The 27602-nt window shown below is 43.3% G+C and overlaps 1 protein-coding gene and 1 long non-coding RNA gene across 5 annotated transcripts; both read left to right on the top strand.

The window, feature by feature from the left end:
* Positions 1 to 1405: 1405 nt before the first annotated feature.
* Positions 1406 to 17517, top strand: pdcd6ip (programmed cell death 6 interacting protein). 4 transcript variants are annotated; one of them, XM_069695697.1, is made up of 18 exons: positions 1406 to 1694; positions 4657 to 4711; positions 4803 to 4872; positions 5680 to 5807; positions 7268 to 7421; positions 8060 to 8160; positions 9842 to 9958; positions 10200 to 10422; positions 11294 to 11417; positions 11915 to 12092; positions 13133 to 13244; positions 13374 to 13543; positions 13976 to 14224; positions 14639 to 14773; positions 14940 to 15034; positions 15345 to 15462; positions 15559 to 15743; positions 16443 to 17517. In XM_069695697.1, exons 1-18 carry the CDS (start codon positions 1489 to 1491, stop codon positions 16642 to 16644), a joined length of 2622 nt encoding a protein of 873 aa, XP_069551798.1. In that variant the 5' UTR covers positions 1406 to 1488; the 3' UTR covers positions 16645 to 17517. The 4 variants fall into 4 exon arrangements, with proteins under 4 accessions (XP_069551798.1, XP_069551788.1, XP_069551779.1 ...); XM_069695687.1 differs by having other exon boundaries at positions 15556 to 15743; XM_069695678.1 differs by having other exon boundaries at positions 9827 to 9958.
* A 4701-nt stretch (positions 17518 to 22218) lies between these two features.
* On the top strand, positions 22219 to 24977 carry LOC138619314 (uncharacterized). The gene is made up of 3 exons (XR_011310805.1): positions 22219 to 23325; positions 23982 to 24051; positions 24138 to 24977. It is a non-coding gene; the product is annotated as an uncharacterized lncRNA (long non-coding RNA).
* Positions 24978 to 27602: the final 2625 nt, after the last annotated feature.

The following is a 27602-nucleotide window of genomic DNA, read 5'->3' as shown; positions in this document are numbered from 1 at the left end:
GCTCTGGCAGTGCTCCTCCTGTTCCTCCTTGCACAAAGGAGCAGATAGCGGTCCTGCTGCTGGGTTGTTGTCCTCCTACGGCCCCCTCCATGTCTCCTGGTGTACTGGCCTGTCTCCTGGTATCTCCTCCTTTGTTTTGTTATCACTTTTTGACTGAACTGACCTCTAATCAATGCACAATGAACTCTTTTGGTTGTTGACCTTTGGTATTAGCATGACTGCACATACAAACCCATGTGTGGCTTACCTTATTTGCCTTAGGAGGTCTCGCCCTCCGTAAACCATGACCATGTGATACCTGCAAGCGATATCAGCGGGGTTCGGACCCATGTCTTTATGAGGTCATTTCCAGCTCAGCGTCGGTGTCATAGACCGCTGGACTATCTGCAGCACCAGATGAGGAACCGTGGCAGGAGGAAGTGAGTTCACTCAGACTCAACCGACAGTCTGGTTAACTCAACAAGTAAAATATTCTACTTCACCAAGGTTGATATTAATGGTTCAGATTCCACCTTGGCCTGTTGATGGTGATTCAACTTTCAGTAAAGTTGAAACTTTGGAGAAATTGAAAAAGTTTTGCATACACTACACATTACAGGAAGATATTTAATATCACTGTAGACCCCCTTGGAAACATGTATATCTACTATCCAAAGAATGTCTGGCAATTTTAGTTGCATTTGAATGAATATTTATGGGTGGTGGAGTTGTAGGTTTCAATGAGCCAAAGATCTTTTACAATGCTATCAGATTCCTGTGAAGATTGGTTGTGCAGTGGTCAGTACTGCTGCCACTCAGTTGATATGTTGGGATTCAATTCCCCCCTTTGTTATGACTTTAAAAACAAAAACAAATATTATAGCACGTCATCCAACATGTTCCAATATATTCCGTATGCATATGAATGGTTTCACCCGGTTTGTTTATATTTAGTCTTTCTTTTAGTAAGTACATGTTTTGCTTTTTTTTTTTTTTTTTATAATTATTATTTTAGACTCTTTGGGCTCTATAAGTGGATTTGTTGTGCTTAAATGGTGTGTTGGTTAATTATTTGTGTTCAATGAGATTATCTCAGCAGACCAGATGCCATGTAATTTTCGGGGTTATAAATAGTGTGCACATTACATAAAAAATTAAGGGGAACCTGGAGATTTCCCCACTGTGGGATTAATAAAGTCAATCTTATTTTGATTACAGGGGCCTGTCGGCTCAGTTTTGCACGCACACCCCAGAGTATGATAATCCGGCCATGGTTTCCGGTCGTGAAAAAAAAAATGTGTCTGTGAGCAGATAAAGCTAATTTTCTGCCTGGTTGTGCATTTCTCATTAAAACCATACTGATTCTGCGCAGTGCGCGCCTCGGGTCTCCATGACGTAATTGACGTTCTCTGTCAGAATCCAGGAAGTGGGTCCGCTTGCCGTTGTTTGTGTTCGTTACTCGCTGGCTGTTTTTTTCCATTTTTAACAGAGCGCTGTCCACGGGCCGAAATGGCGACTTTTATTTCAGTCCCGTTGAAAAAATCTTCTGAAGTGGATCTGGTGAAACCGCTGTCGAAATTTGTCACGGCTTCGTACGCAGGGAGCGAGGAGCAAGGAGAGTACATCCGCGCCGTGGAGGAGTTGAACAAGCTCCGCAAGAACGCGCTGGGAAGGCCGCTGGATAAACACGAGAGCTCCCTGGAAATTGTACTCAGGTAAAAAAAAAAAATAAATAAATAAACTGGCTTATAACACCTGAACCAGCTGCTAAAGTACCCTGAGAAACCCTCTCACCTGTGGCGGTGAGTTAGCTCAGTCATCGCCGCACCCCGTTGGATTAGCATTTAGTTGCTAATATGGGGAGCTAAAGTTAGTCGAGCTGAAATACCAGTTGGTATTTCTCACCGAAATAACTTGACTCGTGTTTTTTTTTTTTTTTTTTTTTTTTATTATTGCCAAGTTTCCCTTGAGAGGTTAAATGCCGACTTGACATGTTTGGCTTGTTCAACTGAACCGTCACGATACTTGTGAGATTAAATGAGCCAAGTAAACCGAGCTGAGTTTCATCCACAGCTTTGGCCTATTGATTGAAAGGACTCCCAAGGAAACTCCACTGAGGTTGACCAGACACTTTATGTGGGACCTCACGGGCACTTATCTCTCCCTCGTCCTGTGTTTCACATATTGAGGAAATGTCCCACATTTTGGATTGGCTCGAGTTTTTAAAGAGTGAGCACTGCAGGATAGACACTTTTTATTTATTTATTTATTTTTTATAAAAATGTGGCTTTTGTCCAAAGACTGTGAAGAGAGCAGAGGATGCTGTCATACAGGTCAGCAGACTGCGGTAGAAAGCTGCCAACTCATAAATACATTTAATGTGGATTTCCTTGCATGCCTCCTGTCTGCACTTTGTGTGGATGTGAGGAAAGTTACGTAAAAAAATACAATTTGTTTAGTCCTTCACATGCTAAAGGCCTCTCGTTTTCTAAGTTGGATAGACGTATCAAAAGTTTATTCTACTTTTCAACATTGCTTATGTGTGTTTACACCATATTTGGTTTGTTGGGATCTGGTCACTCTGTTATCATCAGAATTAGCTTCATTCAATTAATACTTTCTTGCTGCTGAAGTGAAACACAGAGCTCACACAGACACGAACATAAACCACACAAAAAACAAACGAAAAAAAAGTGTGAAACTTAAGATAAAAGATTACAAAGATTTTATTATTAATAAGTTCTGTATATGTCAGCAGACATGAAATGAGCACTGTTACTTTTCCTATCAATCACAAGTCATTCACATCGAGGCCCACTTACTGTTGTTCCAGTTTTAACCACTTTGCATAGAGGAACTGTGACGTGTGTAAAATCTAGGATTGACAAACAAGGTTCCTCTGTGTACCTTAATACCACCTGGCTGTTGTTCACTGCAGCATTTCACTGCAGAGTTATAATTATTTAATGAATAAGCATCAGTGGAAGAGGCTTCAGAGGTCTTGACCAAGCTCACCTCACCTCACATTAACCAACACACTTGATTGTGGACGACCTACAGATGCAGAACTTTCCCTCTTTAACTTCAGTCTTTGTTCTCACCGACTCATGAGTCATTTAATGTACAGGGTTGGCCCAGATTACTTAAGTGCCCAGGCACCTGTAACATGCTGGTGTTTCATTTTTCTCCACTGTGAGCAACTTGTCAGCTGCAGTATTATATCTCAAGTGCCACAATTTCACTCTTTAGCTCTTTGGAGATAATACCAGCTTAAGGTGCTGCTTGTTATCGCTAAACAGGCGGGAGTGCAGCCAAAAGTAATGCAGAACATTTACTTACCCTGAGCCCCATTAGGCTGTTTTCACTCATGTGACTTACTAATGCTTCTCTGAGATGGCATGCGCTGCCTGTGACACAATGAGTTAGTGCTTACAGTCGTGGATGACCAGTTTCAGTTTCACACTGTTTAAATTTGGAGATGCACTGATTAAATATGTCACAACGATATTAGAGGTAGTGAAGTGTAGCCTGAGTTTAAGTATGTCAAAATGTGTAACAGGACAGAAATTAATCTTATTTCTTGTTGCCTTTTTAACCGCTGGCCAGAAATAACAAATTAAAATGTGCTTTTTCGGCCAACTTTGACTTTATAGTTATTTCTTCTGTTTTTTTTTTTTTTTTTTAATGCACATTGTATATTTAATAAAACATAAATAAAAATAATTGTTGTATTGGAGCATCCTCAGTTTCTATATTTGTTGATGGGGCAGTATTTAAAAGAAATATTTATAGAAAATCTAAAAAAAAAAATAAGGTTACCTGTAAAGCAAAGACTTTTCACAGGCCCTGAAAGAGGTTTTAATCTGGGAATATAACCAACTAACCCATAATCTACATGTCAGTTAGTCCAAATCTGGATGTTTTGAAGTGCTGTGTGTATAACGTGTCGGGCCTGTGGGTTCGCAGTTATTACTCTAGTCTGGGCTGATTAGCATTGAGCTGGCGTGTCTGTGTTGAATAGGCTGCAGTTACTGACTGTCAGCGTTGCTGCGTCTGGGCTCTCTGCGCATGCCGGCTGTTAGCCATTTGCCAGGTAGCCACGGCGACTGGCCCGCAGCCTTTCTCAGGAGAGCAAACACCCAGTGCTTGTGTCGCCGTGGTTACCATTGTTTGTGTTGGGACGTTTTATTTCTGTCTCCATTTAACCGGGTGGCACACCTCATCTCGGCTTTCCTCTGTTCACATGAGTGTATCTCTCTCTCTCTCTCTCTCTCTCTCTCTCTCTGAGAGGCTAATGATTTCACATACCCCCTCCAGTGTGTGTGTGTGTGTGTGGGGGGGGGGGGTTCCTGACTCATTGTCACGCGTCTCTGACTGAACTGTCAAAAACACAGATCTGCAGTTATGTCATCATCATCACAAAACAAGTTCAGTTACCGTTCACTAGATGAGTCTCATCAGTTTATTCTTTTTTTTTTTTTTCCCCATTTTTATAACCTTTTAACTAAACACAAGTTCAGCAATCATCAGAATAAAGATGTTTCTGTCCTGCCATTGAAAACAATGAAATATGATTTGTGGAAAACAATTAAAGCAAGATTTTTTTTTGGGGGGGGGGGGGGTTCATACGCAAACAAAAACAAGAGTTTTAATTCTACCTTGTCTTCCTATCTACAGATACTATGACCAGCTGTGTGCTGTTGAGCCCAAGTTTCCCTTCTCTGAAAACCAGGTAATTGATTGGAGAGCACTTATGACTGTGGGTCAGACTCGGTTTCTTAACAGAAGAAGTTGAACACAAAAGCCTCTCTGTGTTTCTGCAGCTCTGTTTAACCTTCACGTGGAAGGATGCCTTTGATAAAGGATCGCTGTTCGGCGGCTCAGTCAAGCTCGGTAAGCACAGCTTCTTGTCAACTGTACATATCTGCAAGGATTTGTGTGCATGTACAAAATATAAATGCAGTTAGCTGCAGAAGGAGGGAATGATGTTACACACGATATTAAAGACAATTTTGGTCTTTGCCCTTCGGGTACATATGTGTCATACTTTTAATCTTCTCATCGTGCTTTCACACACCCAACGAGAAACAAAGCGTTCTGACTCTAAACATGTCCTTGGTTTACTCTGCAGCCAGAAACTGGCCTGACGAGGTGTTTAATAGAGTTTGAAGACAGATTAGACGGAAATATGTGTCCAATATATGACACAGCACTTTTCCAGTGTGCTGTGAAGGTGAAAGAGACCCTTTATGAGTAATTCAGGGACAAAAACACGTTGTAGTTCATTAAAAGTCTTGTGAAATATATTGACAAATAAATTCTTCAGAATGCTCCTCATTGAAGCCCGAACTTCATATTCATCTTTTTTCCTCCGTGGTGACTTGTGGGAGTTTCGTGACCGTCTGATCTTTTCAGTGAACGCCGGGCGAGAAAAATATAGCATGAAGAAGTTGAAATGTTCTTTGGAGCAAATTAAATTAAAAAAAAAAAAAAATCACACACAAACAACTGTGTCAACCAAAAAGAAAGTGGTCAATATCTGACACAATGTCCAGGGGCTCTGTATTACCATCACTTTCTACCTGAGTGAAAGACATTAAAATTATAATAAATTTAGTGGAACATTTCCAGTGTGCTGTGAAGGTGAAAGAGACCCTTCTGAAAACAATGTTTTTACTTGCGTTTGTTTTTGTGTTGCAGCTTTGGCCAGTTTGGGCTACGAGAAGACGTGTGTGTTGTTCAACGTCGCAGCTCTGGCCAGTCAGATCGCCTCCGAGCAGAATCTGGACAACGATGAGGGACTGAAGGCTGCTGCCAAATACTATCAGGTGGGAGTACTACCACAGTGTTACTACTGCAGTACATTACTCAAAAACATGCTAGATTACTGTATTCAATTCATTTATTTATCCTTCATAGAGACGGGGGGGGGGGGAATCCCTCACCCACCTAAAAACATTAAAAAGAAAACAACACAAAGAATAGATCATTTATATCGGTGCCAGACAGAAAACAGTTCCATTTTATTTCATGATGTAAAATAATTCTCATCTTCATTTTATTGGTTTTGCTTGGGATGGGAATCCTTTGCTCTTTTTTCAGAAGTCCAGAAAAAGGGGTTCAGATGTTGGTAAAATTGTCAGAGTTCATGAACTCATCAGTGTTTTTTGATCAAATATGAGCAGATGTACCACAGAGTGGATTCTGCACTGAAAAACGTGTTTCATGCCTGCGTTGTCCTTTTAAATGTGGAATGGAAATGTCTTGTGGAGGATATTCGGCTGAGAAATCTTGAAAACAATTTTGCGTACTTGTATATTATAATCTACAGCATATGTTTATTTGTTTGAGTCCACATTTCCGGAAAATTTCTCAGCGGGAACATAACATTCAGCCACCTGCCGCTCAGATTTCAGGGACGTAAACAAACAAGAAGAACCAGTTTAACACGTGACCTACATTAACACTCATTTGATGTCAGCTGTCAATACATATTTGCGTTGATATAAATTCGCAAGTGAATTTAAAGCTTCAGACGTGGACATTTTTTTCACTAAAAGCAGGCCAGCAGCCCATTTAAACAAAGTAGTGACATTATTTAGATGTTTCACTAATTCAAATATACACAATGAACGCTCCTGATCAGAAGACGTCTGGTAGGATTTACAAATCAGCTGCAAATGACACACTTGTGTATAACATAAAGATTGTGGTGTGTGTGTGTGTGTGTGTGTGTGTGTGTGTGTGTGTGTGTGTGTGTGTGTGTGTGTGTGTGTGTGTGTGTGTGTGTGTGTGTGTGTGTGTGTGTGTGTGTGTGTGTGTGTGTGTGTGTGTGTGTGTGTGTGTGTGTGTGTGTGCTGTTTTTGTATTAGGGTTGTGCCATATCTTATTGTTCATGACAATATCATTATAATTTTTGATCTGATAAAAAGTTCATATGACAATGGCAGCTTGTTGACGTCATGACGTTATACAATTACAAAAGTTACCACGATAATATGTTGGTTTTTACGGACTGTTTGAAGGCAAACTCCTCCGTTTATGCTGACATATAAAACTATTAACACTCATTTTGTTGCAATTGTCTGTTCTTGAAAATAATAATAAAATGTTTTTCAGTAGTTTGTCATATCAAGAATATCCTTATAACAGAAATACCCTGAAATATGGCGGTATTATTTTAGGGCCACTCTTTGTTGGAGTGCAAATAAATCTGGTTTTGTGAATTTCCGCCTCGTCTATAAGTGTCTGATCTGTGTTTTTCCTCTTCGTGCATGTCTCTCTGCAGCTGGCCAGCGGAGCGTTCGGTCACATCAAGGACACGGTGCTGTCTGCCCTGAACAGAGAGCCCACCATGGACATCTCCCCAGAGACCGTAGGCACTCTGAGCCTCATCATGCTGGCCCAGGCCCAGGAGGTCTTCTTCCTCAAAGCCACCTCAGGTACTGAAAGCCAAACACTGAAACACTTCCTCTAATACAGACTGGAGCTGTACTGCCGCTGTAGAGATGACTAAACCTGTCAGTACGGTTGAATTGGGATTTATTACCATTTAAGTCGTATTCATACACGAGAAATGAAACTCGGACTCGATCTCGGGTCCAGTGTTTTTGCTTCGTTTGTGTATTTTGCAAGTTTTAGTTTCGTGTTCACAAATTGAAAGAGGTTTTTAATAAATAGCATCTTTAATTATACACTCGTGCAACATTTTTTTGCCTGGAGATTAATTCTGACGGGAGCAGTTTTGATGCAGGCTGCACACACTCTCTGTCCCAGTTCTGTCTGCAGAGCTGCTTGTTCAAGCTTTTAAGCAGAACAGTAGAACAATTACACGCGTAATCTGCTGAGAGGTTGAGTTTTTAGTAGTGGATTAGTTTTTACACTACACATCAGGGTGGTGTTTTAACACTGCGGTTAAGTCGAGACAGCTCTGAATCTGTGCTCAGAGAATCTCAGCTGTTATGCATCAACTAATGTGACTGATCATATGACCAAATGTCAGCAGTCAGTCAAAGAAACTACAGGTGGTCTGCTGAGTTTGTGATGATGCGACTTTAAAAGTGTCTCGTTCACCCAATAGATAAGATGAAAGACGCTGTCATCGCAAAGCTGGCCAATCAGGCAGCGGATTTCTATGGCGACGCCTTCAAGCAGTGCCAGTACAAAGACAACCTTCCCAAGGTATGTGGAGAGCACACACGCAGTCACACACTAACCAATGAGATGGCAACAAACACACTCTGTCAGCCACCTGTTCAGTTTGATGGACACATACAGAGTTTGGACTCTGTATGGTTTTGCGTGTGTATTGTGTGTCTGATTGTGTGCACCGTTTTGTGTTCATGCGGAAAACAGACTCGGGTTGTGGGACTGTCCAATTTTCTATCTCTCCATTCTGATTGGTCCATTTCCATCCTGTTTCCACTGTGATTGGTTGGTTTCAATTAAACCCCAGTTTGCCCCTGTTTTCATTCTGATTGGTTTCTCACCATCTAATCATGGGCATCTGAAGCACTTACTGTCTGTCTCACACACACACACACACACACACACACACACACACACACACACACACACACACACACACACACACACACACACACACACACACACACAGAAACACACTAATAAAGGGCTAATGCTACAGATTTAATAGATTTAATGTTTGATATCAAGGCAGTTCACAAACCAATGGGTGATGTCACATTGGATCACCACTAGAACGTAGAATTTATGCTGTAGGTACGCTGTAGCCTGATCTACACCTTCGCAGAAATATAACTACATGTCGCAGTGATGCAGACCACAACGAATGTGATTGGTCTGCTTTGTAGTATCGCATTTGCTCGTCCATGTCTCTCAACGTCCAGAAAATGCACCCTTCCTCTTTCCTCTTCTCTCTATTTTGTGTTGCAGTAATTTCAGTGAAAGTTACTTTTCAACAGTAATCGGCTCCAATATTGATATATGCATTATATCCGATATGATCCGCTCAGTTTCAGTCACTCGACACAGTGATGTAGAAACCTAGAGCAACAAACACACACCAGCTTACAATTATAAATGCTTACAACAGGGTTTGTCCATTCGTGTCGGTTGCAACATACAACTATTTACAAAACTATCTTCAAAATAGTAAATTACACTTCACTGATTACACTGGTTGACACATTTCCAAAGTTTCTAATAACTGAGGCATTTTTGGAGTTTTCATGTTGCAACCTGATTTAGTAAATCCCCAGTTTGAAATAAGCCGGTAGCTCCTGAGAACATTTGAAGGATGTTTGTAGTTTTTAAATTGCTCAGGGTGACGGTGTCAAATCGAACACAAGGTCAGAGAAGGAACATCGCTCCATGTTTGGAAAGCAGCGTCTGTGTTTCGACTGAAATCAAACATACACATGAATAGCCATTGTCACACACACACACACACACACACACACACACACACACACACACACACACACACACACACACACACACACACACACACACACACACGGTTGTTGGATGTTTGATGACGGTGTAGCAGCTCTTGCTGAAAGGTTAAACACTCATGGCCTGTTCTGTTTTTCTCCCTCATTGTCTTCCTTTCTTTCTGCATCCCTCGTGGTGGTGTTGGTGTCGGCACTGATTGTGTGCGTGTGCTTGTGCTTGTGTTGTGTTTGCACACTCCTGACTGCTCGTGCCTGTTTGTGATTGGCTTTCGTGATGTCATTTGTGATTGGACCTCGCTGGTGTGCGTCTGCTGTTTTGTGGTTTGCCGTGCCATTGTGCGTTTCTGTGTGTACATATATGTACGTATGCGTGCCTGTCTGTTGCTCTGTGGTTGCCTCTCCCTGGTCAGTATTTTTATTTTCAGGAAGTGCTTCCGGTGCTGGCAGCCAAGCACTGCATCATGCAGGCCAACGCCGAGCTGCACCAGAGCATCCTGGCCAAGCAGAAGAAGCACTTCGGAGAGGAGATCGCTCGTCTGCAGGTACACGGATGTCCCATCATACCGTTCCACACCGTGAGACTCTGGGCAGTCATCTGTCATATCTTTAGATGATATGCACACCGTCACATTCATAATGCCTTGAGTAATCATATAAAAAAATATTTTAAAAAATCTGCGAAATTAGACTTTGACAAACTTGCCTTGAAGTTCTACATCAAAAGCAGAAAATGTATTCATGAAGCACTTTTTTTTTTCCCCCTTCAACCTTTCATCCGTCCAGCACGCAACAGAGCTGGTGAAGACGGTGGCTTCTCGTTATGACGAGTACGTGAGCGTGAAGGACCTGAGTGACAAGATCAACCGAGCCCTCACCGCAGCCAAAAAAGACAACGACTTTATCTACCACGACCGAGTGCCTGAAGTCAAGGACCTGGAGCATATCGGCAAGGCAGCGCTGGTCAAAGCTTCGGCCATCACGCCTCCACTCAGCCAGAAATTCACAGGTACGAGACAGAGACACACTTCCAGATTTGTCTACGTGGTTTCAGACATTTACATTGACGTACACAACACATAAAACTGAGTATAAGAAAAAATGAAAAGCGTCCAGCTAAAAAAGTGTGCTAGTCAGCTTTTGATCCAGATTATACCTTCGAGAAAATGTTTCAGACTTTCATTAATTGTGAGATTGGTCAACTGACTTTGCTTCTTTTTCTCATTTGACATTTTAGGATTTTGAATATTTGAACATTTTGTACTGTTTTCTGGTGTTTTACTGACCCAGGAAAGAAATGAGTGGAATAATAATGAACATATGGTTATCTGCAGCCACAATTTGCTGTAACAAATTTTGTTCACTGTTGAAGTTACCGTGTTCACTCTCATTTGAGCACATTTTCCTGAGTTTATATAGTATATAATTTGAGTGCTGTAGTGAAAGGTTGTTCCTCAACACCCATCACTATCGATCATTTTTTTCACGTACTTTTAAAGGATTAAAGCACACTGCTTTTTCATCCCAACATTGTTAAAAACAACAAAGAAACTATAAGCTGAAATTGTTTAGACAAATCCCATCCAAAGACTTAAAAACTGCAATATGTAATATTTTAAGTCCTGTCTTGTTATACCACGTTGAATTTTCCAAACAAGGTCAGTACACCTGGTTTGTTTGCTACATAACGTCGCCTCACTTTGGTAGATAGCTGGAGGATGTGTTAAGTGAGTGCTATTATATTTATATATATTTTATATTATACAGCTATTCTAACTGGTCTGAACTGCTATTTAATAAATAGGTCGCATATTAACACTGTTGGTAACGTTTACATATGGGGATTTAATCACTTGTTTGTGTGGATCGTTTCTCATCAGATTTATTTGAGAAGATGGTTCCCATGGCGGTGCAGCAGTCCATGAGCATTTACAACCAGAGGAAGGCTGAGACTGTGAACACGCTGGTGGGAACGATGAGGGAGGCGACCAATCTCTGCAACGGGTACGCTGCTCCGTGTCTCCATGAGCTGCTCTGCTTGTGCTTGTGCGTGTCGTTGTGCAATCTGATTGTCCTGTGAACGTGTCAGTTAGTGCTTCAGTGAGAAGATAACAAATTCATAACATGATAGAGCACCAGGTACCATTTAAAATGTTGATAAAGGTGCTCATGTTTTTAGTGCTTTAAAATGCTCAGCGTTAGTCGAGCACTTGGAGCACATTAATTGAGGAAAATAATAAGTGCTTAACAGGTTGCAGGTTTTTATCCAACAAAGAGATCGCTGCAGTGTCATTAAGTTCAAGTCACAAAGCCAAAACAGTTGCATAATTACTTTTTAAACGTCTACATTTTAAAAATGTGTATAAAATCGTAATATGAAATCATTTCCCTGGGTGGGATTAAAATTGAAGCAGGTTTTCAGGACATGGATCCTGGCGTCGGGGCACGCATTGACGTTTGAGGGGCTGTAATAACTGGTAGATAATGTGCGACTCCGACAGGGTGTTGGCATCCCTGAACCTGCCAGCTGCTCTGGAGGATCTGTCTGGAGACTCTATCCCACAATCCATTGCTGAGAAGGCCAGATCCATCGTGCAGCAGGGAGGACTGCAGAGCATCGAGCAGCTCATCAAAGACCTGCCTGAGCTATTGACCCGCAACAGAGAGATCCTGGATGAGGTCAGTGGAGGAGGCACACAGACACGCACTGAATTATGAATGTGTTTAGACACCACACATACCAACGATCCAACCGCACCGCTTACTGTAATCTTCAATCTATTTGATGAAGTGAAGAAGGCACTTTCAAAACTTAAAGCTCCAAACAGCTTGTTTGTCATATGGCTTCCCTTTCTTGACAAAGTAGCATTTGAATCTAATGTTGTCTCGTCGCTGACTTGGACGCCATGAACGTCGGAGTTTTCTGCCACCGCTACCAGAAGACCACATTAATACTTAAAAAACCCTCATAAACACTGTTAATGGCGGGAATCCCAGACCAGGATCGTCACAGAACTCTAATCCACTGATCTTTGGGCCAAGGACTGTCTGTCCAGCATCTTCAGCCAACCTGTTTTTTTAAACGTCTTGCTGACAAACAAATAAGCAGACGGGAGGCAAAACATAAAGCAAACAACAATCTGCCTCCAAGTTTGTTGGCAGAGTTGAAAAGTCCAAATCAAGATGCCCCAATATTCCCCAAAAGAAGTGAGTAGTGAGAAACAAAAATTTAAAAGTGAAATTCTGTTGGCCAAAAATACAGCTTGATGTGATTTAAAAAAAAAAAAAAAAAAAAAAAAAGTATTCAAACTCCAGTCTTGACTTTTTACTTCAAAGTAAAACTAAAAGCATTAATATTCTGTTGAAACACTGGGAAATGAAACAGACACATATAATTATTGGTAATTATGTTATTAATGAAGAACGATTAATATTTATTAAGTTTCTCAAATGTGACTATTTGCTACCCTACATTTTGAAGATAATAACATTAACCACGGCTGCTGCCTATAGGGAAGTATATCCTGTATTGTTGATTTGAGTTGGTTGAGTAATTACACAAGGACCTCCTAAAATATTCTCCACAGGTCTCGTAATACTCAAGTAGTGCAAACTGTGCGTAAAGGTGTATCACCTGAGTATCAGATGAGAGTTGTTGAGGTGTTTATAATGACCATGTCCAAACAGATTGTTTGCTTTTCTTTTTTTTTGTCCACCAGTCTCTGAAGATGCTGGATGATGAAGAGACGACGGACAACGATCTGAGAACCAAGTTCAACCAGCGCTGGAACAGGACCCCCTCTGGAGACCTTTACAAGCCCCTTCGCACAGGTACGCCATGAAATCCTGTGCCTCCGTTTGTTTTTATCTGTGACCAGGCACATTCGACGTGCTCCTTCTCCCTCTTCCATTCCCCTCTCGTTCCCTCTAACCCTCCTACGATCCCTCCTCTCCCTTCAGAGGGCGCTAACTTCCGCAACATTTTGGACAAGGCGGTGCAGGCCGACCAGGTGGTGAAGGACCGCTACAACACCCACTGTGACATGATCACCCTGCTGTGTAAACCCGAGAACGAGCTGAATGCCGCCATCCCCTCCGCCAATCCCACAAAGACCCTGCAGGGCAGCGAGGTCTGTCCCGCGTCTTTATATCTTTGTTTGCGTGGCCGTGATAAAGTAAAACTTTCATTGTAGTAGTTGGTTTCCGAGTTTGGGGGAGTGTCGGCTCATCATGAGGGATTTTGTGTGTCCCACAAACTCCCGCTGTACAGAAACACCCGGTGGACAACGTGTGCTTCAAGGCCCTTCCCCTTCCTCCCAACAGAAGCTCCATTTTTCATTTTATATGCTGACTCTGCGTTGCGTTTCCCCGGGGAACCTAAATGACTAAGCAAGCAGAACTGGGGAGAAAGTGCACGTCTCTCCAGCAGCGCTGTGTTCACGCTCGAGTGAAAAACAGAAGGTGTGCTGTAGACCGCGCTCGCTACGACGAGGGCGAGAGCTCGGGGATTGTGTTACCGGGTGGGGAAAATGGACGTAAAGTTGACCGTGTCAACCCTGCAGGTTGTGAACGTGCTGCGCTCCCAGCTCGCCCAGCTGGACGAGATAAAGAGGGAGAGGGAGACCCTGGAGGGAGAAATCAAGGCCGTGACCTTTGACATGTCGACCACCTTCCTGACGGCGCTCGCCCAGAACGGAGCCATCAATGAGGAGCAGCTGTCGCTCTCCCAGCTCGACCAGCTGTACAGCGCCAACAACCAGCGGGTACAGGCCAGCCTCCGCACGCAGGAGGAGCTGCTGGGACAAGTGCAGGTATACAAACACACAAGGCCTCGGGTGTGGGGGGTGGGGTGGGGGGGGGGGTGGAGAGTCTTGATTAAGCAGCCGTGTGGCCTGTTGGTGATTTCTCTTATCAGGTCATGTGTCTGCGTTGTTCTGCCCCGTTAAAATGACTTAACCAGCTTAAATAGCTGTGACCTCCTTCTGAACTAGAGCAAACAAAAAGTGAATTTCCTCTCTGGAATCTGTGAAACATTACCTATTTCTAAGAAAAACCACATGCAAGCAGTTCACACGTTTCAAACGGCAGGAACGGGTCAAAAAGAGTGCAGTACGTGCCGAAATCTGTCGCTCCGCGTAAATACATGTACGTGTACTGAAAGGTGTCGGGAGTTCGACCTCCTCAGTCTTGACGTGTTCTCCTCTCAACCCGTGACCTCCTTCCAGACATCCCACCAGGAGTTCAGCAGTCTGAAGCAGTCCAACACGGAGGCCAACCAGAGGGAGGAGGTCCTGAAGAAGCTGGCTTCAGCCCACGACAGCTACGTTGAGATCAGCAGCAACCTGCGCGAAGGCACCAAGGTACACAGTCAGCACAACGCCGGCAAACACCGAGCCTCAGCGAGGAGGAACTGTGCTGCAGTCAGAAACCCTCTACCTTTTGTGTGCGTGTCTGTGTGTGTGCGTCAAGGCGGTTTGAAAACCAGGTGGTTTATTTTGGTCCCCTTTTTGTTTCCTCCGCCCGCAGTTCTACAACGACTTGACAGAAATCCTGCTTAAGTTCCAGAACAAGTGCAGCGACATCGTTTTCGCTCGCAAGACGGAGCGAGATGAACTTCTCAAGTACGTACATTACGGGGTTTTTGTACGCTTGTTTTTGTGTGACCATCGCTCCAGCTTAAAAGGAGCCGAGCGAAGGCCGCTCGGCAGTTTTTCTTGTGGATTTCCTTCTGGTTTGCTGTCTGATTTTGAGTTTTGACATCGAAGGTGACCTTTCAGCATTATTTTCAAGATGTATTGCGGTAGAAGAGTCTCCTGTTGAGGTTGTAATAGATTACCATGGGCCACGGTAGATGAGGAGCAGCGGGGTGTATGAACATCACGGAAACATTGCAGCACAGTGCACGTCGTGACGTTTGAATTCTGGTTCCAGGGACCTGCAGCAGAGCATTGCCCGGGAGCCCAGCGCTCCATCCTTCAACGTTCCCGCGTATCAGAGCAACCCCGCTGCCCCCGCTCCCGGCCCGACCCCCGCGCCCAGAACCGTCTTTGTAAGCAGCCGCACTGAACCCCTTTCAACTTCGTAACGGTCCGATGGCGGTGCTCTTGATCTTCCTGTTCGGCCTCTCTCTCCCTTTCAACAGCAGCCTCAACAAGGCCAGCAGCAGCCGAAGGTTCAGCCCCCGGCCAGGCCACCTCCGCCGAGCTTCACTCCTCAGGCCGCCTCCACCACCGCGCCACCCGCCGGCCAGCCCGCCACCAACCCCCCACCCATGGCACCGGCCTCCCCAGCCCAGGGGCCACCTTACCCCACCTACCAAGGCTACCCAGGGTGAGTTTTACATCCCAAAGTTTGACCCGCATGACTCTGTACATTTACATCCTATTCCTGTTTGTCTTTGTGAAGCACAGAAGCTTACAAAGTTCAACCTTTCTCATTTACTACCAAAGAGAAATGTAGAAAACATTCAGGAAGCAGGTCTCTCTTTTGTAGCCAGCGCCAAGTTTCTCTTTGGACAATTAAAATGAGAAAAACTACCTTTTATTAAAGCACATTTTTAAACGGCTGATATTAAACTTGTCTGCTGACCTCGGCCAGAGATTGTGATCGAAAAGAAACATCACTCTGTATCACCACAGTAGGAGTGCTGTGCTTTGTTTAACAACAAGCTGTAAACAACAGGGACCCTCCATGTCGGTGAACGACCATTGCCGACTTTTAAAAATCATCGATATTGTTAGAATGGGTTCATCTTGCTCTCCCACCGCTCCCATCTGTGTACTGATGTCGGAAAGAGTGAACAAATCATTTCTGGATGACTTGTTTCATGATTCGGTTTCACAGCTCTTTCTTAAAAATTCCAACTGTAAAATTAAGTCTGGCATCTAACTTGTACGACCGAGGCTAGTTTGTCGAAACTGGAAACACTGGATTTGACTCGGGCTTGTCTCAGCTGTTATAAATGAATGTTTAAATTTGGTTGAAGGCCACTCTGACTTTGGCTCTGCATATGTTGTTGTATCCACGCAGGTACTTCCAGGTGCCTATGGGTTACAACCCTTATGCTTACGGCCAATACAACATGCCCAACATGCCCAACATGCCCAACGTGCCCTACTACCAGGCGACACCAGGACAGGGAGGATACCCAGGAGTCCCTCCGGCAGGACAGCCCTACCCCGGCTACCCGCAGCAACCCCCTCAGCAACAGCCCTACTACCCTCAGCAATAACTCCCCTCTTCATCCCCTCACTCCTCTCCTCACATGTTAACACCAAATAGAAAATATCCCCAGCAATAACACTTCGTGTCCATCTCCCTCTTATACTTTGTCTCACTAACAGCAGCTATATGAAGGGGGGACCTCAGAGCTGCTTTACACTTACTCCACACTTCAAAGAGGTTTTGTTTTTCGCCTCGACCTCCATCTCATGTTTTCTGTTCTGCTAAACCATCTCAATCTTCAAAAGTGCACTAACTCCTTCCTCTCCTCCCTGTAAGGTTATTTTTGTAATTTTCTAATGGTTTCATTGATTAATTATAAACCCTAACCCGTTTCCGTTCATAACTAACTCTTTGACTTTATCTGGACAGCTGAACAACACCATAACGGACGCGCACAGAATCCCTGAATGGCTTTTCGTTTCCTGGTTTGGGAGCGTGTGTCGGGTGGGTGGATGGGTGGTCATTAGTCGTCATGCCCCTGATGGGAGGGCACAGCCGCATCATCACTCCCCCCACCCACTCAATCAACCCCCTAGCACTTCTTTATCAACTATATTCCTATTTTTATAATGAATACTGGCTCCTCGCTGATGTATAAACCTATAAAGACAAATGGCCTGTAGGTTTTCTAATGTAGATAATGACTGTTGAGAGTCCTGCTCTCGTTTTCTTTCGCTCTTCTCGCTCACCCAGGGAATGTGGGTATATTTCTGTGTTACAATCAGAGGCTATACAAGTGGGAGAAATGGTTCTATTATATAAATATATGTATAAATAAGACTCTGTATGTGGTTGACCGAGACACTTTGTGCTGCACTCTCATGCTCTGTGTTTATTTTTATTCCTCAGCTCTAATGTGATTAAAACCAACTGCCAGCCAGAGTTTGTCTGTCTTTTAAATGTTGGATGTTGTGTTTGTGTTCGATTTTTTTAAATTTTTTAAAAAAAAGGATCAAACTATTTGTGAAGCAGCCAGAAGAGGGCAGTCCTGCAGCTCACATGGGAAGCAGCGCTTCACCTGCCATTGTTGCTCTTCGGAGCCAATCAGGGAGTGAGTTGTCCCATCCAACTAATCGGACGGCTTTTGACCCGCCTGAGCACCGAGGGCAGATCCCTTTTAGATGACATGCAAATTATGTTCCAGAGAGGTCATGATCTCATCCAGTCATATTTCCCCGCAGGTGATTTCTCCACAGACAGATTTCATCTCCAGATATTTATTCAGTGTCAGGAGACGCTAATGATTTCACATATCTCCTCCGTGTGTGTGTGTGTGTGTGTGTGTGTGTGTGTGTGTGTGTGTGTGTGTGTGTGTGTGTGTAGTGTGTGTGTGTGTGTGTGTGTGTGTGTGTGTGTGTGTGGTAGGGAGGCAGATGGCAGCTCAGTGTGATGTCTGGAAGGATGCATGGAGATGTTGGCAGAGAGCTGCTGGTCCCCTGCCTGCATCCATCACTCCACCTCTCTCCACTTTCTCCTCTCTTCTCTCCATCTAATCTGTCTTCTCGGGTTCCTATCGCTTCAACTCTTTTAAAATACTACAAAAAAACACCATATTTCACTTCATTTTCCCTCAGTGCTCTTCCCATCCTTTGTTTTCCATCCTATCACGCTCTCTTCATCATATTTTGCTTTGCTCTCAAGCTTTTTCCTGTATACCACCTGTCTTTTTGTATTCTCAGCTGCTCTCGCCTCCTTTTTTTTTTTTTTATATATTTTTTTTCCTCTCCCCTGGCTCATCTGTTTTTGCTTACCATTCGTCTGTCCTTGCCATCCAAAGCTGCAAATCGCTGGCAGTGAGTTATCTACACTGGTCAGTATCTCTTGGCTCATAAAAGTCTCATAGCATTACGTCAGTCTCCAGTGTGTGAGTGTGTGAGAGAGAGGGAAACTCGCATGCATGCACACTTTTAATCAGATCTAACAGCTCACATCTCCTATTGGAAGTGACACAACACATACACACCACCATGTTTCTCTCTCTATCTATCTATCTATCTATATAGCGTGCCATTGCTGCCAAAGCCAATTGTAGCTCTGGATATGTTTATCAAAGGTGTCTGTGTGTCTCGGGCGCTTAATTTTAACAAGACATTCTCCACCAGAGGAGTGTCATATTTTAATTGGTCTGAAACAGAATAAAGGCAGCGAACAGAGCACTGCAGTGACAGGTATTAATTACCTTCTGCCTAATGGCTCCCAAACTCAGCACTCAGCCATATTGGTGCTCACACTATTGTTACTCCTCCTCTCTTTTCTCTCATCGCTTTCCTCTCCTCCTCACCATGTGTTTGTCCGTAATAAGGCTGAATCAAGAGTTTTCTTTGGGCACGATGATGATGATAATGACATAGAAACACTCGATGAAGGGAACTTCTAGTGCAGAGATTCCCAACCAGAGATACTTCTACCCCAGGAGCTATTCTCCCATTTGTATCAGGACATGGCTCTCTCTCCCATTTAAATGAATTGGGCTGACAAAATATTACAAACACTTCTCGGTGTGTACAAACAAGTGCAGTTCAAATCGTACCACAGTCTTTGATGTGACCATTAAAATAAATCACCTCTTTCAATCAGATTGAATATCAACGGAACCATATGATACTTATGAAGGAAGGATTTGTTGTTGGACTGCTGTATTGGACTTTAAGCTTCACCTGTCAGTAGTTGTAAGTTTATGGCTGATCAGTGTGTCTTCAAACACAGCGTATGTAATAACACCTTCAGACAGCTGTTACACTGTTGGAGTAGCTGGTTAGAAGTTGGGTAATTCACGGTTATAATGGCTTCGTAAAACTACCACGACAAGTACAGAGTAGCAGGTACATGTCTAAATAATGGTTTTTCAGCTACAAGTAATGGGTTAAACTGTCGTAAAAGTAAAGAATAAATACTGTAAAAGTAGTGGATAAATTGTTTAAATGGTTAGTTAAAAGTAATGGCGAACTCAAAACCGCTAAAAGTAGCCAATAGGTCAGTCAGTATAACAGCTGGCTAAAAACAATAAATAGTTGAAATAAACCACTCCAAATAAGGAATAGAAATTTAATATTTAAATAATGTCGGTGAGTTACGAACTAGTAATGGTGGAAAAGTAGTAAATAAGTGGTTAAAATAGTTAGCTGAAGCTAATGACTAAATCATGAGGCAAATTGTTATGGCGCCTTAACTAATAAACAATTAAAAAAAAATACAATTAAAAGTAATTAATAGCAGTTAAAGGGATGAATAATGTTAGTCAACTAAAATAATAATGGCTAACTGTTGGATAAAAGTAAAGGATACATTTAAAAATAGAGGATAGTTTTACTTTACATTACTTCGCTAACTATAGCTAAAATTACAAAAGAAATCAGAGATATAATGGATTAGTGGTTGAAACGTCCAAGTCGCTACGACGAGGAATATATATAGACCAAACCAAGCAAAATGTTGGCAATGTGCACTTTTATTATTAAACGTCATTACAAATTTTAAATCATCTGAAATGAACTGCATCGGGGTGTTAAATGAGATGGGTAGGCCGTCTCAACTTCTTCTGACAGGACTTGACAGAGAAACAATGCTATAATCTACCTGATGATGGTGATTTTTTTTTTTTAAATTCTATAATAAAATCAAATCTATTGGGATGACTGTCCTTTAGTGCACCGAAGTGTGCTGTCAGTTTTGTTTTTTTCCCTTCCCTCCCTTGAAGTGCACTGTGAAGGAGAAATGTGAGACCTTTGAAAAAGAAGGACATAGTGCTGAAATTTCATTAATGGTGTTAATTTGATCAGCTATCTATCAGTTTACAAGTTGCCAGTATCAGTGCGAGTGCGTTGCCTGATAATTTTGCCTCTACAAAACAGCTCTCTCGCCCTGGTGCGGGTTTTTATTTGTATTTTTTTGCTTCTTCTTTTTTTTTTTTTCCATAGAGGCTAGATGCCTGAAATAGCTTTGATTGACAGGTATAGAGACACAGTTACTATAACAACTACCTCCTGGCTCTCATGAGCACCCCCACCACCTCCCCACCTCTTCTCTTTTCATTTTCTTTTACCAGCTCTCCTTTTTACCCCCGTCTCCCTCTCACCCCTTCACTATGTGCATGTGTGGGTGGAGAGGGAAGAGATTATGAAAAAGAACTCGACTGCAATATTCCTTCACATGGAGATGTTTGTGTTGCAAGATAGAGAGGGCTGGCACCAGCTATTGGATCTAACCTGTGTGGGTGAGGGTAGGCGAGAGTGGGAAGATGAAACATGCTTATACAACACGGGCAAATAAGCCTTTTATACTCTTTTCGTGTTTCCTTTTTTTTTTTTGTGCCTGTTCCTCTGTCAGGTTGAGCCGCTCCGCTTGTATAATCAAGTCGGTCCACTGCGCTGTGTTCCTGCAAGAGTGCGTGCGTGCGTGCGTGCGTGCGTGTGTGGGTGGGTGGGTGGGTCTTTGCATGCGTGCACACATTTGTGTCGGCGAGCGGCACAGTGAGGCCACCCGATATGATGAGTGAATCTCAAGCGCGATAGAATCGAGTGGGACTGACACCGGAGAGCAGAGAGAAAGTATGTGCGTGCGTGTATGTGTCTGCTGCTCGGAAGACGACGGATGTCATTGCTGCCACCTGCTTTCGTGGGACAAAGGCCAGACGCGTACACGCACATTTGCATATGCAGACGGCCAAGCAGAGGTCAAAGCAATCTCTTAACATAGCATTAATGGTATGATTTACTTAACCTTCTTGCGCTCCAGCTATCTCGGGCCGCCCGTTCCCTCCTGTCAGAGCCCTCGCTCCCCTCCTCCCCGCTGTCGCTGCCTCTCCTTTCATCTCCCCGTCTCTGAGTCATCACACAGGGTGAGAGGTCTGAGGAAAACAAGCTGCCGGAGTTGGACATGCCATAACAATGCAGCACCTGTCAGAGTGTGTGTGTGTGTGTGTGTGTGTGTGTGTGTGTGTGTGTGTGTGTGTGTGTGTGTGTACCTGTGTGTGTGTACCTGTGTGAGTACATGTGCATGCAGCTGTCTCAGAGAGTCTGTCATCAGGAGAAAGCAGGGAACATTTCCAAGTGTTACTGTAAATACAAAGGCACACCTACCATTCTCTGTCTCTGTCTGTCTGTCTGTCTGTCTGTGTGTGTGTGTGTGTGTGTGTGTGTGTGTGTGTGTGTGTGTGTGTGTGTGTGTGTGTGTGTGTTTGTGCTCTCTCTGCTGTGGCTTTCTCCAGAAGTTGCTCTGTCTCTTTATTGATTGACTTGCTCGCTTTGTGCCAGGAAGTGAGATGGCAGGTCTAGGCACCTGTGACCTCAACCACACAGAGCTCCTCCAGTGATCTGAGCTCGACTGCCTGGGTCTTGTACTGCAACTGCTTCCTCACTTTGGCTCAGACCTGATCAATAGCACATCCATCAGCATCTTGCACTGCAAGGAAGACAGATACTCCTCCTTTGTGTGTGTGTGTGTGTTTGAGATCAAATAATGAGAGCACCTGTAGAGGTCTCTACTCCCTTCTGCTTGTTGCAGAAGTTGACGATTGAAAAAATTGAGCTGTGCATCAGGTTGCATGTCCAAGTGCTTTAGTATTGATCTACTCGATGCAGCAAATTGCCCAGCTGAACTCTAATTTGCATTTTTGTATGCAAACTTGTGATGATGTCATCGGCTTGGTGGCAATTTGAGGTGATTTCTGCACCGTTCACACAGTGAAGGGCGATAATTCAGAATTAATTAGGCTACGGCACACAGGGGAAAGCGCAGCCCATAATAAGACATTTAAAACAGGATGGGATCTGGTATCCAAGTGCAGGGTATCCATAGAGACCGTTGCTATGGCGGAGAGAAATCTCACCTCATTAGGAACAAATATAAATAGCCTTGCGACTCAGCTTATGGTTATGATGCCCACGGCTGAGAGAACAAGCTCAGAGGCTTCCAGGTCAACAATACAGAATGAGAGTTACGATTCAGATCAGATAAAACGATAAACAGAGGAAATAACGAGGAGAATTAGAAGGAAGGAAGGAGGGAAGGAGGGAAGAAATAAGATGGTTTGTACAGAGGGAGGGAAAAGATTGAGTTCCTGATGATGGGAGACAGAGGGGAGGAGGAGGAGGAAGAGGAGGAGGATGTACAGTATGTGTTGGAAAGAAGATGGATGAAGAAAAAAATGGAGCCAGAAAGACTCTTTGTCACTGCTATCTGAGAAAAATCTCCCAAATGTTGACCTGTTTATTCTTCTACTAGAAATAAAACTGCACAGAGCCCAAATAAATGAATTCAATACCCATGCATGTTTTTAGACAGAAATGTTAGAATAAAATAGTTAATTTCATAGTTAGATTATAAGACAACGAGATAGCAACACAGAAGCGCAAAAGAGAGCACGACTGAAATAGCAGAATGGGATAGAGTCAATGACTTGTGAAAATAAGGCTGAATTATTCTTTCTTATTTATTTTTTTCTCCAAGAGCAGACTTTTGCAGAGCCGTCTTTTTCTTTTCCCAGCAACACGAGCGAGGAGGAGAGGAAGAGGAGGAGGAGAGGAAGAGGAGAGGAGGGAGTGGAGTGGAGTGGAGTGGAGTTGTGGGAGGAAAAGATGGGGGCTGCGAGAGAGGTTGTGACAGCTCAGTGCAGAGGAGACAGATGGGTGCATAGTGAAAACCTGGGACATCCACCGCTGATTGCATCAACAGGTCTGAGCCCCTCCAGGTATGCTGCAGTGCACCACAGTATTACGACAGTATTGACTCATCCCATTGTTGACTGTCCGGCGGTTCTCTACGGACTTAATCTGTCTCACTTCCTCTTTGCTTCCACTGTCATAATTTATCTTCCTTTGTATTTGTAGCCTGCCACCGTGTGTGTGTGTGTGTGTGTGTGGCATTAGATTAAGTGTGTTTGTATGGCATTTAGTCATCAAGGCTGAGTGACAGCTCAAAGTCTGTTTAAGACCAAAGAGGCTGTGTGTTTCCCTGCTCCAGCTCAAACCTGCAGACGTATTACTCCCTCCATTGGATATCTGACTAGATCTTTTCCTTCTTAGTCAGTAGTTGTAATTCTCCCACTGCACCGGACCATAACAGCAACTTCCCTTATTATGTGCATTTAAACTGTTTTAATTTAGCTCTTCCAAAGTACAAATATAATAAATTCTAACAACAAACGCAGTCTGAGCTACATTTGCATTGTGAATATCCTCACATCAGTGGCCGCTGTGTGGACAAATTTCAGGCAAACTGATGGGTCAATTAAGGCAGAGAAAAGCAGAGAGACTCCCTCCTCTCGATGCACATAAACCTTAAAAGCTCGTCGTGGCTTCCTGTACTTCAAAGCTAAATGGTTTTCTCTGCCTTTGTTGTGAACAGTGTGTTTTTCGACTCGGCAACAAAGGTGTCTGCGACTAAAAGATGAAAACTGCGACAACTGATGAAGATGGTATGGAGTTCAGACGCACGTTTGTGTGGGCTGTCTAATTGAGGAGATTGTTTGATTCCTCTCCCTCTGTGTTTCTCTCTCTGAAGACCTGTCAAGCTCGCAATCAGCGAAAACAACGTGCGTAGACGGATTGGAGGGAGCAGAAGGGAAAAAGAGAGGAGCTGGAAAGACGGCGTTTAGGAAGAAAAGAAGGGAGTTTACGCCCACCGCCTAAAGAGATGAGAAGACAGGCAGAGGAGGGGGGGGGGTAGTGTGTGGAGGAAGCGTGTGTGTGTGAGTGCCAGAGCTCATCAGCCTGTCAAACATCCGTTATAGACCACAAACCCACACAGTCATCGCACTGCTGAGGTCTTTCACTTAACAGGTGCACTTCCTTCACACTCACTTACATTTTCTTATACACAAGTGTGCGTAGGTGTTTACGCACATCAAGTTTGTCCACTGAGCACAAACCCATCCTGGATGATTTCCATATAGCGGAAGGTGATCCGCAGTGAGTCACTGTCATTGATCAGAAAATAAAACCAGTCAGGTGGACTCTTCACACTGACGCTTTCTTCACTGCACTCCTGAGCCCCGAACTGTTTTAGCTCTGCACTGGCACACTGTGAGTGTGCACTCTCAGCCCCAACCCACGTTTGAACCCGTATTATTCCTCACTCTGCTCATAGTTTTGTAATTCTGACTGCTGACGCACGGCATCTAAATTCATCATCCACTTACCTTAGGGTGTTTCAGCTGGTTGTTGTTTTTTTTTTGTGGGTGGCAGAAAAAGCAGTTTGTGATTTCTAATTAGAAACAGAGAGTCTTTGGGAAATTGGTGAATTGTGCCTCTGAAACCTCAAGAGGACCCTGCTAAATCCTGGACCCAACATACCAATCTGTACTCCTCTTTACACTCTGACTCAATAAACAGTTAGACCGTCTCCACGTCTATTTGCAAACAAACTCTTTATTTATGATGCAAAGTGACATCTGCCCGCATCCTACCAATGAGAACAGTGATATCTGTGTTACTAATGTGAACCCTGTTGTGATGCAGATTTGTGGCTGTACGCTATTTTAAGAGGTAACCTTCTCAAAGGATCTTTCATCACCTTTTTACCATTAAATATTAGATTTCAGTAGAGATATTAACATAAAATAAGCATATATACATTCTGGAGGTCAAAATGTTTACATGTAAGCTGTAGTTATAGATAATATTTATACATACGCAAACATGTTGGACCACTTGTGAGATCATTCGACTTCTATGTTGTCTCTATAGCATAAAGATGTCAAATTTGCCTGTGCTGTGTAGAAGAAGGCATTCATGTTGTGGTCTGAGTTTGTACAATCCTTCAAAACAATGGGGAAGTGCTGTTTAAATGTAGTTTAGATTTTACTTTGTTGAAATGTACAGTAAACCCTGTCTCTATCTTTTTTTTAATTATCTTTATAATGTGGACAGTGTGCAGGGTTTGAATCAGGAAGCCTCCACTCAGCAGGTTTACCTCATTTGAATAGAGGAGCTGGTGTGTACGGCAAAGCAAGGTGAGCACCATTATTCTTATCCTGAGCCATAGTTCACACGAAAACAAAATCATGAAAATTATGTATTCTTAATTAGAATTAATGTGGCTTTAAAGAAAGGCAGCGCCTCACCAGGGTTAAGAAGCAAAGGAGGAGGTCTATTTGTCTGTTTCTTGTCTGTGGCTGTCTAGTCACCCGGTCACATGCTCCATCATGGTTTAAATATTCATAGGCAGCCCTCTGAATATTCATGAGGCCTCTATTAATATTTATGAGCCTCACTTGTTGAGGTGTCACTCGATCTCTTGTACACACATGCACACACAGACATTTACACACACTGATGATCAAAGGAGATGTCTACATGGGCAGAGTCGTAAGCAGCCGTGTTAAGTTACTCCACAGCTGTGACGTAATGGTAAATATGAACTGGCCTCCTGTTGGAATCAAACAACCTCCATTAAAGTCCAGTAAAATAGTTAAAAAGAAGAATAAATGTATCGATGAGAAGCGACTTTGCTTAGCACTATGACTAGAAACTATGGAAACTGACTCAGTCCAAACATACACAAATCCATCCAAGAGCACATCCGAAGCGCACTAATTAACACCATTTATATTAATGGTTTAATCTGTATGAAAACTGAAGTGAAAAAGCAATAATTCACCGTTTCAACACGTATATGTAACATACCAGGCAACCAGTAGAGGTTCAAGAAGTCAAACAACCTGTAAAACGGAGGATTGTTGTTTTTACTCAGTTTTTTCTGCGGATTAAACAATTCATATGCCAAGTGTTAATTAGTAGACTTTAAAAGCCCCGTTACGTGGCCTTTGTTACCTATAGGTGGAGCTGCTCACTGTTTCCAGTCTTTCTGATAAATTAAGCTACCGGCTCTATTTCTCATCTAACTCCCAGCGATAAAGCAAACAATCTAAATAGTATGTCAAAAAAAAACCTTCTCAAGTGGACGATGCACACACTATATTGACAGAGACACATTGTAAGGGTGTTGTGGATGTGTTTGAAGATCATTGATATAACAATGGACTTCATGTGTCGACCCGAAGACATGGTGAGGTGACCCGAGACCAGGACCGCTCACTTCCAGTAAGGTCTTTAAACAGACATTTCTGCACCTCACTGAGGGGCTGGAACCAATGTAACAGCATGACACACACACACACACACACACACACACACACACACACACACACACACACACACACACACACACACACACACACACACACATAGTCAGCTGTGCACTTTTCTAATGAGCGTGTTTATGTAACAAGCCACAAGATTGGTACGGGAAATGAGCGCCACTGAGTCTCTGTCCTGCACGCACACATGCCAGCCATGCTGCCAGAACCAGCAAACAGCAGGTGTGTGTGTGTGTGTGTGTGTGTGTGTGTGTGTGTGTGTGTGTGTGTGTGTGTGTGTGTGTGTGTGTGTGTGTGTGTGTGTGTGTGTGTGTGTGTGTGTGTGTGTGTGTTTGAGCCAGGACACTTTTCAGAACAAATATTAGAGTGTACGCACACCCGCTGTCTGTATGACTTGTTTAAGCCTACAAAAAAATGTGTCCCTAATTTGATTTGGTTTCAGTTGTGTTGGGCTCGATGTGAAATCTTCTTGTTTAAATCAGTGAGGTGTAACTGAAACATGATCAACCTGTGTACATGTGTAGATGTGTGTGTGTGTGTGTGTGTGTGTGTGTGTGTGTGTGTGTGTGTGTGTGTGTGTGTATGTATATGTGCGTGCGTGCGTATGTACGTATGTGTAGGGGGAGAAGGGCTGGTGATGCACACAGACAGAAATGTCTGCTGACTTTTGGGTGATGCACATCCTGAAGCCTTTGCTCAGTCATCTCTGAAGTTTGTGGTTGTAACATTGAGTCTATTTGGTGTCATATTTGAGTAGACTATTGTCAGTTTTACATACTGTTATGTAAGATTATCACAAAAGTCACATTAACTAGATCCTAATAGTGGTAAAATAATAACTTACAGCTGCTGGTGGCAGGCAGTGCTTG

This window comes from Brachyistius frenatus, unplaced genomic scaffold (genome assembly GCF_029030835.1).
Source record: "Brachyistius frenatus isolate BFR_SWC_R1_liver_20210118 unplaced genomic scaffold, ASM2903083v1 Contig_2, whole genome shotgun sequence".
NCBI classification, from domain to species: domain Eukaryota; kingdom Metazoa; phylum Chordata; class Actinopteri; family Embiotocidae; genus Brachyistius; species Brachyistius frenatus.
Note: the sequence above shows the minus strand (reverse complement) of the source record. Positions and strands in the feature narration are given on the sequence as shown.

What these genes read in the sequence shown, in the direction of transcription:
- pdcd6ip (XM_069695670.1), top strand. Translation starts at nt 1,489, where the DNA reads ATGGCGACTTTTATTTCAGTCCCGTTGAAAAAATCTTCTGAAGTGGAT. An exon ending in ACAGAGAGATCCTGGATGAG is followed by an intron (nt 12,093 to 13,132) that starts GTCAGTGGAGGA and finishes TTTGTCCACCAG; the next exon opens with TCTCTGAAGATGCTGGATGA. An exon ending in TTACAAGCCCCTTCGCACAG is followed by an intron (nt 13,245 to 13,373) that starts GTACGCCATGAA and finishes CTCTCCCTTCAG; the next exon opens with AGGGCGCTAACTTCCGCAAC.